This window comes from Lampetra planeri, chromosome 22, assembly GCF_965212315.1.
Source record: "Lampetra planeri chromosome 22, kcLamPlan1.2.h2, whole genome shotgun sequence".
Lineage (NCBI taxonomy): Eukaryota > Metazoa > Chordata > Hyperoartia > Petromyzontiformes > Petromyzontidae > Lampetra > Lampetra planeri.
In genome coordinates, this window is record NC_136128.1 from 3,376,955 (window position 1) to 3,392,488 (window position 15,534).

Consider the following 15,534-nt stretch of genomic DNA (forward strand, 5'->3'; position numbering starts at 1 on the left):
TGCGCCTAGCCTTGCAAATAACGCAATCGGCTTGTAAAGTCACCCGTTTAAAAATTCAAAGTCAGGGGTGGATTCCGGCCATTGTCATTCCGGTTGGAGTTGGTATAAAATAAAATAAATCACGACGTTTTAAAGTAGTCTGCCTCAGCAGCAGACCATGCTTTCTCACCTGATAATGGACGCTTGTGTTGCGCCCGAAACGTCGTGATTTATTTTATTTTATACCTACGTGACTTTACTGAAAGAACCAAAGAGTATGGATTCCTGCAGTCACGAAAGCTTCAAATTTACAATGACTGTCCAATTGATACAGAAGCCCACTCCATTGGAATGTGAAATTGTGTTTACTGGGGAGAAGAGCACCACCCTATGCAAACTTGGTTTTAAGCTCCCTTGTGAGAAAAGAGTCTAATGATATTTACTGAGACTCATCCTCATTTATAAAGGACTCAGAAAATTTACTTCTGTAGCCAAAAAGTATTATTTTGCTTTTCTTATCTCTGAGCCATGGTGATGTATATGAAAGGTGCCATTGATTGTTGATGCTGCTGATTTATGATTAGTGATGTTAGCAATATTAAATAGTCTGGTCCTGAGCCAGAGATGGAATTCCACATTTTCAGTGCGGGGGACCAGTTCCTACAAGTGGAACAGCTACTGTTGACCTCCCAATAAGTGGTACCAATTTTATATGCAGCCAGACAATCACTCACATTGATCCCTGACTGGGATTTAACCTCGCCGGGCTTCCCATTGTGAATCAGAATCAGTGTTTATTCATATTGGAGGAATCCGACGAGCTTTCAAGCTTTTTTTTAAAGACCTCCAGTAGGGGCGGGTCAGAAAGTCACAGTTCAACAAAAAATACCAAATACTAAATACGAGTACAAAGTATAGAAAAGGTAAACAAATCACAAAATAAAATAATCTTTTGTTATTTTACCAGGTCAATCCCACTTAGCTATTAGATGATTTTTCAAAAGCTACCCAGCCACAAATGATAGCTCAAGAAAGTGGCATATCACAGCAGCCAAATTATTTTAATAATTGTGCCACCTGGCGATCTAATGTTCACAGCAATGGCGGTGATAACTTATCGCTCTGCTGACCATTGCCAACGCAACTCTGTGCCGTCACAGTCTCTTGCTTCTTCAACTACACGGCCGCGGCGAGCGTGGTGCTATCGCCAAACTACCCCGAGGGCTACGGCGGGAACCTCAACTGCGTGTGGCTCATCATCACTGCGGCCGGCAGCCGCATCCACGTCATCTTCAACGACTTCGACGTTGAGACGCAGTTCGACTTCCTGACGGTGCGCGACGGCGAGGACTCGGAATCGGCGATCCTGGGCACCTTCACGGGCGGCGCCGTGCCCACGCAGCTGTCGAGCAGCAGCCACGTCGTGCGCCTCGAGTTCCAGAGCGACCACTCCATGTCGGGACGGGGGTTCAACATCTCCTACACCAGTAGGTGTCCCACCAGTGTACACGTTAGCCATGGTGGCCGTGGTGGCGAGACGTTAACTCGCCCACCTGGTGTCCAGGAGGTCGTGGGTTCAATCCCTGACCCCGGCACCTGCTGTACATTTGGAGTTTGCGTGTTTTTTCTCTCCCCGTGGTAGCGTGGATTTTTCTCCAGGTCTTCCGGTTGTTCCCTCCACATTTAGAAATATGCATTTAGAACATTTGGCTGCTACTATAAATTTCCACGTAATAAGCCACTTTATTGCGCTATCATTTGTGGCCAAGTCGCTTCTGAAAAATAACTATTTGTCTCAATGGACGTTACCTGATAAAATAAACAACATTTTCATTTTAGTTTAGTTTATACACCAGAAAAACGAGTGTAGGTGGTGCATCAGATCCAGCAGATACACTCACACGCTCACATGCCAGTGGGTGTACCAGTGAGGAAGATACCACGTGTCACACTAATACACCACATACACTCTGGCCACACTGATATGCCAAGTGTGCCCATGAAGCAGATACCACATGTCACACTGATATGCCAGTCGGTGTCCTGTTGTTAAACCAGTGTCATGGTGATAGACCAGGAGATGATCTGCTTATTGCGGAGAAGGTATGCCATTAATAGAGCTATACTGTTACAGATACCCTGCTGTATCCAATACACCACTGTCATGGCGGTATATTGTAAATAAATAAAAATATCTAAAAAATGATCACTATTATTGACCGTTAAATATTCTGCTATCATCATAGTAGCTATCCTGTGAATGCAAGCACCACTGTGCTTCTTGTCGGCAACGAGAGTTGGTCCGGCACTTGGCCCAACTTAAATAAATTTTGAGGATTAAAGTGCACAACCAACGTAATGAATGACAAAAACAAAACCGCCACATTCAACTAAGTGTCTTCTCGATGAAGGAATAGGGATCCCAGCAATATGTATCATGCTGATATGCTTGTGTGGTGTTTTCCACTGATGTAGCAGCAGCTGCTGTTCTTCTGAGGTGTAGAGCAGTGTCCGGCCAGGCGGCTCAGTGGTATAGTGAGTGGCTCGCAATGGGCAGGTTTCAAGTTCAACTCCTTGTAGGAGGTTAACTAAGTCCATCATCCTTCCGGGGGTCGATACACGGTCTGTAATAAATGAGTACCACTTAATGGGAAAGTTAACAGTGGTTGTCCAATGGATAGACCGACTACCCCCCCCCCCCGCCCTAGGAATGTGGAATTTTCACGACTGACTCAGGTCTGTACTTTTCCAAGAAGCATGTGGGAATGTAAAGCACCTGCAGTGTGGATAAGAGGTTATTGAATGCGACCACAGTTGTAGTTCTGTGATATCAGCTTCAATGGACTGGTCTCGATCATAGGGTGTTGCGAAACTCTGAGTGATTTCTGTACTGACATTCCATCGCTGGATGTGATGCCAAGAGGATACTTGGAATACATTGGTAAAACAAAGGGCAAGAACACGCTTGTAAAAAGTTAGTTTTCATCCACACGCAATGCCTTATGGGACGTAGATAAAATTGCCTCTCGATCCCATGGCCTTTAAGTGCGTGCATTGGTGCCAGAGCTAATATTTGAGCCCAGCTACAAGACCACATTAATTTATAGAGGCAGATATGTGCACTACATAACACACAAAACCCAGCCCCCTGTAACGTTTCCACTGAAATGTCCTCAGCACTAAGTAAATCTTTACACAGGTATTTGCTTCGTCAAGCATCCAACCTATAGCCTGCGGGCTATGTGTAGTCTGCAGTGCAACACCACCACCACCAGCCCTGTCCAATGCCTCAGGCGACTGCTACATGACCTCTTCCCAATGTATCTCATTAATTTCTATGCCGCTGGATATTAGGTACAATGTCGCACATCCGACCCGCTGGGGACTGAGTTGTAAGCCGAGATTTGAAAAGTTGAATATTTGAACATAATTTGTTTTCATCTTTTTTTTGACATACATATTCAATGACAGTTGCACCACCGTGGACGAACAGGTTACTGGACGGGAAATATAGCGCGCATTTCTCAAAACGTGAGAGATGCTCTCTCGTGCTTGAGAAGTGAGCGAATGCACGCGAGATTAGGAATGCGTACCCACGCGCGAAATGGTCGAGGTTGTGAACACCTCTAGAAAATGGCAGTTTCACCTTGCACAATGGTCAGGGCAGATGCGTGATGGTCGGATGTGCGACATTTGCTTTTTGTGTTTAGTTTGTTGTCATTCCCCGCACCTCCAATTAGCATGGTCGGCTACGTACGGTGCAAAAGAAGTTCACCATACACACATTGTGCTGTGTTACGTTTAACATTGCATTGCCCCTTGCTCATGCCAATCATCAAAACAAAATTTACTGTCTCGCGTGTCCGCAGCTTTTGGCTACAACGAATGCCACGACCCCGGCACACCAGTGAATGGCCGCCGCTTCGGAGAGGAGTTCCAGCTGGGGCGCTCGGTGTTCTTCGTGTGCGAGAACGGCTTCGTCCGCTCCCAGGGCACGGAGAGCGTCACGTGTGTGCGGCAGGGCGACATCATCAGGTGGAGCGCCCCGCTTCCGCGCTGCGAAGGTAACGCAAAGCCAAACCCCCTTGGCCGCTCACGTTTGGACATCTCTGGACGTCTGGTAAAAAAGAAAATGCTTCATAGCTCATCGGATTCCTCCAGGAGGTTCTGATTCCATTCATGGCTGGAGCTGCTTCATGCGGACTGCATTGCCGTCTGCTTCATAGTGGACTTTTAAAGATCCCGCGACGTTATTAGAAAAAGAATAGGCCATGTGTGCCACCATCGCAATCAACATTTTGGTAAATTATGGCAAATTAATTAATTGGGGAGAACATCGGCTCCCCTTCCCTACCGGCAAACGAATACCCAGTTGCAGACAAGGGCTGCATACATCTGTAAAGGAGAGCCGACACAAGGTTGCAGGGGTTCGTCTTTTATTCCTTTTCTCCCATCCACACCTGTCTCTAGCCGTTCCCGCCAACAAACCCCTCTTCCCGCCCGTTCTCTCCCTTATATCTCCTCACCTGCTTCTCCCCCTTCTCCTGTCACCATCCCACTCCCCCTCCTATTGGTGGGAATCCTTCCCCGGACACCCCTACACATCTTTTGTCATATTGAGGCAGCTGCCACTGGGGGTTTTCTTGGCTAGACTGCGGAAGGGCATTGTTGGAACGGTTGAGATGTGATTCGAAGCACTTTAAATTGCGGGGGCATTTTTAAGCGCCCCGTCGATGCGAATTTGCGTGCTTTGAAATTCACTTGGTACTAGAACTAGTGGATACAATAGTGTTTGAATGAGTAAACTAACTTGATGTTTCTGTTATCTCTGTTAGCGTGATTTCAGTGATATATCTGATGAAAGCGGCATGACACTTGTTACTCCCGTGCAGCCGTAATTTGTCATATTTTTGCCGCTGGACGACAGGTGTACCATGTGATCATGGTGACAGTGCCCATGGACAACCTTAAATAAGAAGTGCAATTATTGTTTTTCTTTTTTTTTTTCTCTCTTGATTTAAATGCAAGTGTAATTTATTGCGGAGTAAAGCTGCAATATGGTCACGACTACTTATATGAACCGTGCCAACATTTGCAGACATATGGAATGGCGGCATTGAGCCAAAGATGTCTTGCCTTCGCGCTGGTTTCTGGCCAACAAGGAATCACAAGATAACATTCTATTTTTTCTATGGTCTCCTATTTGTATTTTTGACACCCAACATTCACGCGCTGTTGGCGATTATATATATTTTTTGTGGATTATTGCTTTAATTCTTATCCCTGTCGAGCACTGATATTTGCTAAGTTCAGATCGTATACAATTGACAGGCAACATAGCAGTTGAAGCACCAGCTGGCTTGCCCGCTTCTGTAGCTATCTCACATGTACGCTCACCTCCCGTTCACTAGAAATTCTGAGCACTACGCAGTTGCTACCATATCTTTGTTGCAGCTTCATTCCTTGACAATGTTCACTTGTCTGCGCCCTCCCTCGGAGGACAACAACACGAAACAAATCCCCTCGTTCTAATGTTTACTTAGTAAGGGCACCGCCATCTTTGATAACACATACGTATGTTGAACTTCTTCGCACCGTCCGTAGCCAACCATCGGAGGTGCGGGGGGAAGACAACAGACGAAGCTTAAAGATGATACGTCCGTCACTTTGCCGAACGACTGCGAGCATTATGTTTCAATCGCAATGTCAGACATCGGTTACGTATTTTTTATTATTTGCATTAGCATTCTCTTTACTGAAGCATCCTCAACCCTGTACCCCAGACCTCACTTGCAAAGTCAACATTATTTTCAGTGGTTTCTTACACAGTTATAAATGCATGCAATAGTTTAGTTATATAACGAATCTCTCGAAATTACTTTCCGTTTTTCAGTTCAACAAGCTGAGTTAATTATAATCTCATAATCATGAAAATAAAATTTCGTGATTATGTCGAGATGAGTCACTGACATACATAGATTTCATTGAAATGTATAAAATAAAATAAACCGTTGTACAACTATAATCAACTCGCCTTTTGCCCGTCCAAAGACGGGTGTATTGCAGTAAATCTGAAACTTGCAAGCGTAAAGCAGACCACGACATACTATTCATTGTATCAATTCGTGTGCAGTTTGTAAGGGCGCAGTGACACAGACCTATTTCATTTTAAGGTAATAATCCCTTGTTCATCAAGACGTCCTTTTTACTTTGATGTCTCAACAGCGTTACAGAGATCGCGTGGCGTGAGGGTTCTGTCTTTGTAGTGAGGGTTATAAGTTGACGCCAAGGAGGGGGGAGGAGGCGCCTCGCCCCCCCATGTGGAGTGACGTCAGCCGCTAATTATTATGAATGGGGGGGGGGGGGTGTGTCCATTTGGAGGACGCCACCTTATAATGAGTATTGGTGAGGGGGACTGGTCGACGTGGAGTGACGTCACGAGCGTTGCACACAGACATTCTTGGCTCATTATAGTAGGTAATAATAATGGAGGGGAGGTGGAGGTGTCCATTTGGAGGACGTCACCTGCTCATGAATATTAATGAGGGGGGGTTGATGTGGAGTGACGTCACGAGCGTTAAGGACTTCCTGGGTGATTATAGTAGATATATATATGCACGAGCAATCCCATGTTTCTACGTGGTGCTTAGGTTACGTTACGGGCCATACTGTGATGATGACGATGATGGGCTGAGTCAACCCTGGCATCGATGGTTCAACTGGTGACCTCTGAACACCCGATTGCGATAACCGCATTGCCCCAATTTGGGTTAGACTCACTGCTTCGAAGATTATCACAAGTTGTATGAGAGGTGACAGATTCCCGGCATAGGAACATAGAATTTCCACCACCAAAATAGAAGCCCCAATGGGAGGCGAGTACAACTGAATGCATATTTCAGCATTGGGACACCGTTTGGCTTTTCACTTGACCACTTTGTGTCACGCAACACTCAGGTATTAGTTGTAAGCACATCGAATGCAGTCTATGAGGCATCGTAAATGTTTACTTTTTAATAGAATTCAAAATGCCCTGAGCGATTAATTAAACCAATTAATTATACAGAGTATTTAATGCCTCTTCACAACAATTACCTATTAATTTATACCATAACGGTTTCTACATTATGCATGTTTTTTTTTACCAGTTTCTCCCTCTTTTAGTTATTTTTTTTGTTTCTCGGCATAAAAAAAAGAAGACTTGCGTAAAATAGAATTTTCACACGACAAAAGGAACGCGTTGTTTACCGATTTGTCGCACACTTTTTAGTTTTAGTTGTGTACGTTAATGCATTGCTCCCATCAGATCCCCAGATGTTCTGCGCAAAAGAGACAGACACCCTATCCCAGTGGGGCTTCACCTGTTTTCAATTCAGCTCTCCAACCGTCCATTATCAATGCTTAACGTAGAGTAGCATCCCATTGAATGCAATAGCCGGGTGACGAATGCAATGCCTTCGCTGAAATGCCACGCTGCGCGCAGTGGAAGCTCAAAGGAATGTTTTTTTTCGCAGCAATTTATTTTCATTGGAAGTGAAGGGCTTCAGATGAAAGGCAATCGCCCACGACATTAGTTTACTTCACTTTCATGATTATTCTTTCGCACTAACTGGCAATAAGCGTTTGTCATACAATGCTGCGTACGGAAACCGTGCACGGTGAATCCGAGAGACAATTTCTGAGAGGCGTATTCCTACCATCTTTGGTTTATGAGGCACGGGCACGGAAAGGGTTTCTCGGGAGCATTCTGTCGATGCCAGCATTGTGTCGCAGAATTTAATCGCGTGACAATTTATAAACACGTCCTTTATGCGTCATATAGTTCCAGCATGAAACCGAAATTTTGGATGTATAGCACAGCGACACCCTTTTTTTCCAGGCGACTCCGTCTGAATGCCGACCGCATCGGGCGACGCTCCAGTGTCCCTGCTAATTAACAGCGATGAATGCACATTGTTAGATCGTTTGCAATGTTCTAAATTTGCTTTAACTGCAAAGCAAACACAAGCACACTCACTGTTTAACTTCATTATAAACAATATGCATACATGTATAGTATTCTTAACCACAAAGGTGCGTGTTTACTTTGCAGGCAAAGCGTATTCACATGCTCTATATTTTTCAGCTCTGATTGTCGGTTTCCATGGACACGTATAGCCTCGTTTTGGCATACGCTATTTAAAATGTTGAGTTGTGGAATGGTTGTCATCGACACGTTCAGCATTTAATGAATATTCGGTGGCGAGATGTTAACTACCTCGCCTGGTATACAGGAGGTCGTTGGTTCAATCCAGACCCTGACACCTGCATATTTGGAGTTGGCTTGTTCTTCCCGTGGTCACGTGCATTTTTCTCCAGGTCATTTGGTTTTTCCCTCCACATTTAGAAACATGCATTTAGAGTTCAGCAGTTCCACTGCTGGATTATATTTTTTCCGCCTGAGGACGACCGCTTGTGTTGCAATATAAACGTCGTGATTTATTTTATTTCATACCTACATGACTTTACCGAAAGATCCAATAATATTAATTAATGCGGTCACGAAAGTTTTTTAGTCAAACTTTACATAAATTCTATCAATGAAATATATATGTTTAATACGATTCGCTCATGGTTTTTTTTTACGTATTCTTTTGTATTGCAGGTCACTTTCGAGCTGAACTTGCCCTTGCAGTTTTGTTTCGGTGGCTTTTTTGGACTGAATTAATGCATTTCCTAGTGCCTGAACTACAAGGCTCTCTCTCCCTGAGGTTCAGACACAGAACAGTCTGCTTGTCTCGGCGTGCTCTAGCATGGAAACAAAGTGCTTTTGATTGGCTGACTGAATTGATGTGAATGCCTTGGCAGCCCCGTGCGGAAGTCACCTCACCGCTCAAACTGGGACCATTTTCTCGCCTGGATGGCCGGGCCTCTACAAGGATTCTCTGAGCTGCGAGTGGATCATTGAAGCAAACGGTGGAAATTCAATCAAAGTCACGTTTGACAGGTAATTACGTGAGCACTCATTTCCTTTTGAGTGCTACTGTTATGACTGTAAGACTTGCCTTGTTGTCGTGTGTTCTCATATACGTTATAATGTACATTTTTAATTTGCATTGCCGGTAACAATGAAAACTGTAAAAACATTTGATATTTGGTTACCGGTTTGTGGAACATATAGAAAAGTCTGCTCACAAAACGTAACGTGTTTACCTTTTCAACTGAAAAATTAAGGGAACCGCCACTGTGGTGCAATGCTCAGCACACTTGGACTTGCAATCCAGAGGTCGCCCGCTTCAATTCCCTCTCCCCTGGGTGGAAGTTGAAACCATGGGGTTGAGTATCTTAAATCCCCCATGCTGCCTCAGTCCACTGAGCAGTGTTAGCCGATCGGCAGGTCACGTGCGGTTGTATAGAGTGTGGGTCACTGCATCGCGCACTTTCAGATGTGCTTCTGCGGCCGTCTGGAACATTCTCCCTTCCGATATTAGGAAGCCACTGGAGCTATACACTTTTAAATCGAGATTGAAATCTCATTTCTTTTGAACTGCTTTTTGTGTTTAGTTTGTTGTCCTTCCCCCGCACCTCCGATTAGCACGATCGGCTTTGTATGGTGCGAAAGAAATTCAATGTACATACATGCGTAAGGTTTGCTCTTCCACGATTTCTGGTCAGGGCGGAAGAGTAAGCCAAATACCCACTATAGCTCCCAGTGGAAGCTCTTCCACCATCGGTGGCATGAGCAAGCAATCAATAGCAGGGCTGCACCTTCGACTTTTAACTGAGAAATCATGGCAGGTCTACCACGTGGTGACTTGGGCCACCGTGCGGTTTGTATCTGTGCATTGGGCCAATCAGAGGAGTCGTTCCTAAACATTGCACTGGAAACGATGTTTCCGCTTCCCCAATTTCGACACCACCACTGTAGTTTTCTATTCTGAAAGCAGGTGCTGGTTTACCTATTCACGTTTAACAAACCTTAAGTAACCTGCAGTACATTACTGGATAAATAATGGAAATGTTTCCTCTATTTACCCAATAAAATCACACTGAGTCTCAAAATAATTTTTCACAAGCGTTTTGCTCGGTTCATGCTTTAATATTTGTGTATATTTAATGTATATGTGTATATTTAGCCTGTGAAATGAACGAGAGTGTCCAGAGAGAAAAAAACAACATATATATCCACATGAGACGATAATGCAAACTTCCCTCGTGATTTACTGCCACCTTTAAAAGCCACCGAGAATTAGCCTTGCGGTTTTGGAGTCTGCCATTAAAAGATATGCATAATCTACCGACTCTGCTGGTAATAGACTGGGTTGTAGGTGGACAGCACTGCATCACTGAGTGTGTGTGTGCGCACAAAGGGGGGGGGGGGGGGGCGCAGTAGTGGTAGTGTCATGGTTAGCGCGCTTCGCTACGAATTCTGGGCCACCGAGTTCAATTCCAGCTCGCGGCCAACACCAGTGACGATTATCTGAACCGGTCCTGGACCTCCCCTAGCTCGACTCAGTCTCAATTGAGTACCTGGTGTGGTACGTAAACATCGCCACTGGGGAGACAAAAGCGGTCGGGCATAGTGCTGGCTATCCATCCCCTCGTGTGCTGTGCTGGCCTTCATAGGTGCTGACAGTAATTTCTGCCACAGTTTGTTCACTCTATACGGGGATTTTTTTGTCTGGCAGGGGCGGTGGGGAAGGGTTGAAATAGTGGTTTGTGTATTGCACAAACTAGGCCCACCTGAGTTCAAATCCCTCTCATGGATAATAGCAGTGGCAAGTCGTGTCTGAACCTGTCCTGAGCCTTCCGTGGGTGAAGTTCGCATATATTGGTACATGGCACTTGGTGTGTATTAGTGTAAAGATCAGCGCTGGGGAGACAGTGGTAGCTGGTCATTGCGGTGGCCACACCACTCCCTTACGAGCCACTGTGCTCGATAGCAGCACTGGCTGTTATCCAAAAGTCTTGGATAATCCTCGTCTTTTATGCATGTGTGTGTTCGGATCTACGTGTGCTTATCCCAATGGATATCCGCATGTATATACATAATTTATTTTGTGTCGGTTGGTGTGGGTACACCTATGTTTTTCCAGGCGCGTGCGTGTGTGCGCGAGCATGAATATCATTGCATTTGCTAGATTTAATATGCGGTAATGCGATGTTTGGAGTTATTTTAGTAGGATGTGTCCGTAAATAATGAGTGGCATTTATGAATGTTTAAACGTGTTTTTTATTCCTTGATAAATATTAATAACGGCAACATATTTTGTTCAGCTGTGCTGTTGGGCTCAGATTACAATTACGCGCTGTTGCCATTAAAATATGCAACGGGAGTTTGACGTGCGCTGGTGGCGATGGTGATGAAGGACGTTTAGTAAGAGCCCATTGAGGTGAAATAATACATATTGTGCAGGGGAGAACCTGTGATAAATCAAACGCTTTGTTGTGGAATTTGCAGTACTCATCTTCAGCGGAGAAAAAGGAAACGAGAGTCAATAATAGACAGTGAGCAAGCAAGAAACTACAAAAGACGCGACACGAAATAAAATTGTTCGTACGCAAGGCTGAGCACGGAACGTATGTGTTCTTGGAAAGGCATTTTCTGCTGACTTTTGATAGCTATTGGTTAGGGAATAGTAATTTGGCAGGGGTGTTTCTTTGGCAAAGATTGACAATTGCCAACTGGAGTTGTACAGCTCGGCATTTTCCTAAAGTTTAGTCGCGTTTAAACTACAGCGAACACTCGTTTCAAAGGCCAATAACATCTTCGTATATAGAGGACTGCAGAGCTTGCGGGGGAAATTTGGCATCGGTCACCACCTGGCTGCCTTTCCTGTTTGTGGTTCTTCGGGCCCCTGAGTTGCTATCTTTCTTGAGAAACGATTGCATACTGTGTGGCGATGGCAGCGCGTTACACGTTGAATGTATTATTACTACGATAACAAATGCTAGTACTGCATATGGATGGTGCTGCGGTTAACTTGACTTCAATTCAGCCGCACTTCCCTTCAAAGTCATTCAATCGATGCCACTTCAAGGTAGGTCAAAAGTTGACATCTATTGGACAGACAGGGTCCCACCATGGGAATATGGAAATGTTACAAATGCTCAGTGCTGCCTTGTTGAGATGAGGGGCCATTGTTTTTTTCGCAGGGACACTTTAGATTTACATAATGTAATAGCTATTTTTTAATTAGGTTAATAAAATAAATAACAACAATTAAAATATCGAGTGCGGTATATTTTATATCGCATACAAATTATATCCTTTAGTTTTCGATCGACGAGTCAATGTGATTTTAATTGGATAATTTGAATTGTGGAGTGCTGTTGTTTGAAGGCGAAAATAATTTCAATGTTGATTTTTGTTACGTTTATTCGGGGATGATTATTAAAATCCTTTGTTTACCCGGGAAAGCCTCTCTGAGTCTCGTGTGACTCAGTGAGGGAGTCCTGCCAGGTGTTCGCGGAACTCGGCCATACCATTGATGCCTTGCGTTCACGTCGCACGATTTCGAAATAGCGCGTTCGATTAATCTACACTTATTTTTATGTTATGGGCGCACTCCAGCGCGTTGGGCCACGGTGTACGGAACGTGCTGCGAGCTCATCATTAGTCGGGTAACAAAGTTCAGTGGCGGTGCTGTCCGAGGTGCAGCAGCAGTGCTGACAACAACCACCACAGGCACGGGCAGCATAAGTCAGCATCTTCTCCGCGCGCGCAAACTCTCCACGTGTTAAAACATGTTTTTGTTTTTCTTTATTTTTCCTTCTTCAAATAGGCTGCCACTATCTTTAATAGATGCACGGTAGTATCGTAGGTAGATGTTACTGTAACCGGTGAAATATGTAGACGTAAGAGTGAGGTTCGATAGCGTGCTCTCCCTAACCCCAACCATTTCCTTTATTTCTTGCGGGAAAATACGTTTCCTTTTACGCGATTTTGAGTTACGCGTCAGATTTTCAAGAACGCAACCCCCGTGTAAGGCGAAAGGCAGCCGTACCATAAACGGGCGCTGCCCGCTTCCACAACACAACATGGAAACCCCATTCCTGTAAAGATCTGATGCTTTTTAAGAGGTGTAAAACATTTTTATTTGGCAAATACATATTTGAGATTGTTGTTGTAGCCAATAACTGCAATAATATGAAAACAAACATGTGCCATTTTTGCTTGTGCAAGTATAATTTCACGAGCAATATTATGATTCGTAATTAGTTTATTTGTGCTTAGATCGTGCAGGTATCATGCCAATTGTTAACTATAACCCTCCGCCATCTGGCAGATTCAATCAAATCAAGTTGTCATGTGGGACAAATATGCCAATTGATTTGTTTTTTCTGCAAAGCAGAATGTCGAAAAGCAAACGATTTTTTTCATATCGACCCAATGCTTTCCTAGAAACCCCGTCGTAAGTCGGATTATTGTAGATTAGACTTTTTTTCCCATGGACAGTAGAGACAGTAGAAACATCACTTGCCGATGTTTTGTTCCTTTTATCGGCCATATTTAACAGGGTTTGATAGGTGGAAATCCACAAAAAAAGACTTGAGAGTAATAAAAACTCCACGCCAAGTCACTTCGGAGGAGTCGTGTCAGAAGAGGGGTTGTAAATAAAGTTTCTACGATGTAAACTGATCCAGGCTAGGCATTATAGAAACGTCGTGAATGTGAATCACCGTAAATCGGACCGTCTGTAAACTAGAGACTGCCTGTATTCCAATTGCGTCATTTGCGGACCCCGATAAGCAATGACCTACTCTTTTTAATGACCTCATAGGATCTTTAACGTCCACGGTGAAGCAGATAACGCATCAGTTAACCCCCCCCCCCCACAATTCCCTTATTGCTGCCCTACTTTCCCAACTACACTGGTTCCCTGTCCACTGTCGCATTGCTCACCAGAGTCTATACAAATCACTCCACGGTCTTGCCCCACCCCTTATCGTCCTTCTCTCATATCTTACTACCCCCATCTCTTCTCTCTTGCCCATCCTACTGCCCCAGCACCACATTTGCAACCAGGCCTACCTCAACACCTACCCCAACCCCTATCACTACCCCTACCACTACCCCAATCACTACCCAAACCCCTATCACTACCCCTATCACTACCCCGACCACTACCCAAACCCCTATCACTACCTCTACCACTAGCCCTATCACTACCACTACTCATATAACTATAACTACCACTACCCCAACCCCTATCACTACCCCTACAACTACCCCAACCCCTACCCTAACCCCTATCCCTACCCCAACCCCTATCACTACCCCTATCACTACCCCTATCACTACCCCGACCACTACCCCAACTCCTATCACTACCTCTACCACTAGCCCTATCACTACCACTATCACTACCCCTACCACTACCCCAACCCCTACCACTACCCCAACTCCTATCACTACCCCTACCACTACCCCTATCACTACCCCTACCCCTACCACTACCCCAACCCCTATCACTGCCCCTACCCTAACCCCTATCCCTACCCCAACCCCTATCACTACCCCTACAACAACTCCAACCCCTATCCCTACCACTACACCAACCCCTATCACTGCCCCTACAACTACCTCAACCCCTATCCCTACCCCTAACCTAACCCCTATCCCTACCCCAACCCCTATCACTACCCCTACCACTACCCCAACCCCTATCACTACCCCTACAACTCCCCCTATCCCTACCCTAACCCCTATCCCTACCCCAACCCCTATCACTACCCCTACCACTACCCCAACCCCTATCACTACCCCTACAACTACCCCTATCCCTACCACTACCCCTATCCCTACCCTAACCCTTATCACTACCCCGACCCCTATCACTACCCCAACCCCTATCTCTCATTAACCACTCCCACCTGCTCTGCTATCACCATACCTACACCACCACTTTCAACAGCCCCACTCTTTATCTCAACCACTATCATCTTATGTACACTTTTATAGTTGTTGTAAAGCCCCTCAATATAAGGCACTATACAAATCTATATAATATATGCAGTATTAAACAGGGGGGGCCGCTGGGTTTCGAACCACAAACCTCTGCGACAGATGGGCGAATGTGCTACAGTTAGCCCGTGTCACCACCGTATAACTTGACAATGATGAATTAACCTTGCATGATGTTGACAGGTGTGTATTTATGGATGATTAATTATTGCGATTATCGAGCCAAGTGTCTATTGATATGAGCTTAGATGAACACTGGATTGCAAAATGGTAATACATAATTGAAAGGCATTGTTTGTAATGCACGTTCATAAATATTTATCACTGAAGAATGGTAAATATTTATGATGTCGTATTATGATATCGTATTCATAATAATACATATTTATTTACTCGGGAAAGTCACAGTTGAGTTTAAAATACTCTTTTTCAGGAGAGACTGCGATTATTCCCCCTAAAACCCCGTAATCGATCCCAAGCAGAAGGCTCCATGAAGAGCGGGTCGTGATGAAATGGCCCGGTTTGTTCGGTCAGCTACAATCCATGGCATTGCCGAGCTGGCACCGATACATCCCCCTGAGTTAACTGTCCCCCCCATTTGAGATCTC

At 44.8% G+C, this 15,534-nt stretch overlaps 1 protein-coding gene across 1 annotated transcript in view; it reads left to right on the top strand.

Annotated features, from left to right (window-relative positions):
* The window catches only part of LOC144724936 (CUB and sushi domain-containing protein 1-like), a 684,194-nt gene that overhangs the window by 347,587 nt on the left and 321,073 nt on the right, over window positions 1-15,534 (top strand). The window contains exons 14-16 of the mRNA XM_078604260.1: window positions 1,140-1,466; window positions 3,849-4,043; window positions 8,827-8,965. Of these exons, the coding sequence (XP_078460386.1) occupies window positions 1,140-1,466; window positions 3,849-4,043; window positions 8,827-8,965 (661 nt within the window). The remainder of the gene's footprint in view (window positions 1-1,139; window positions 1,467-3,848; window positions 4,044-8,826; window positions 8,966-15,534) is intronic.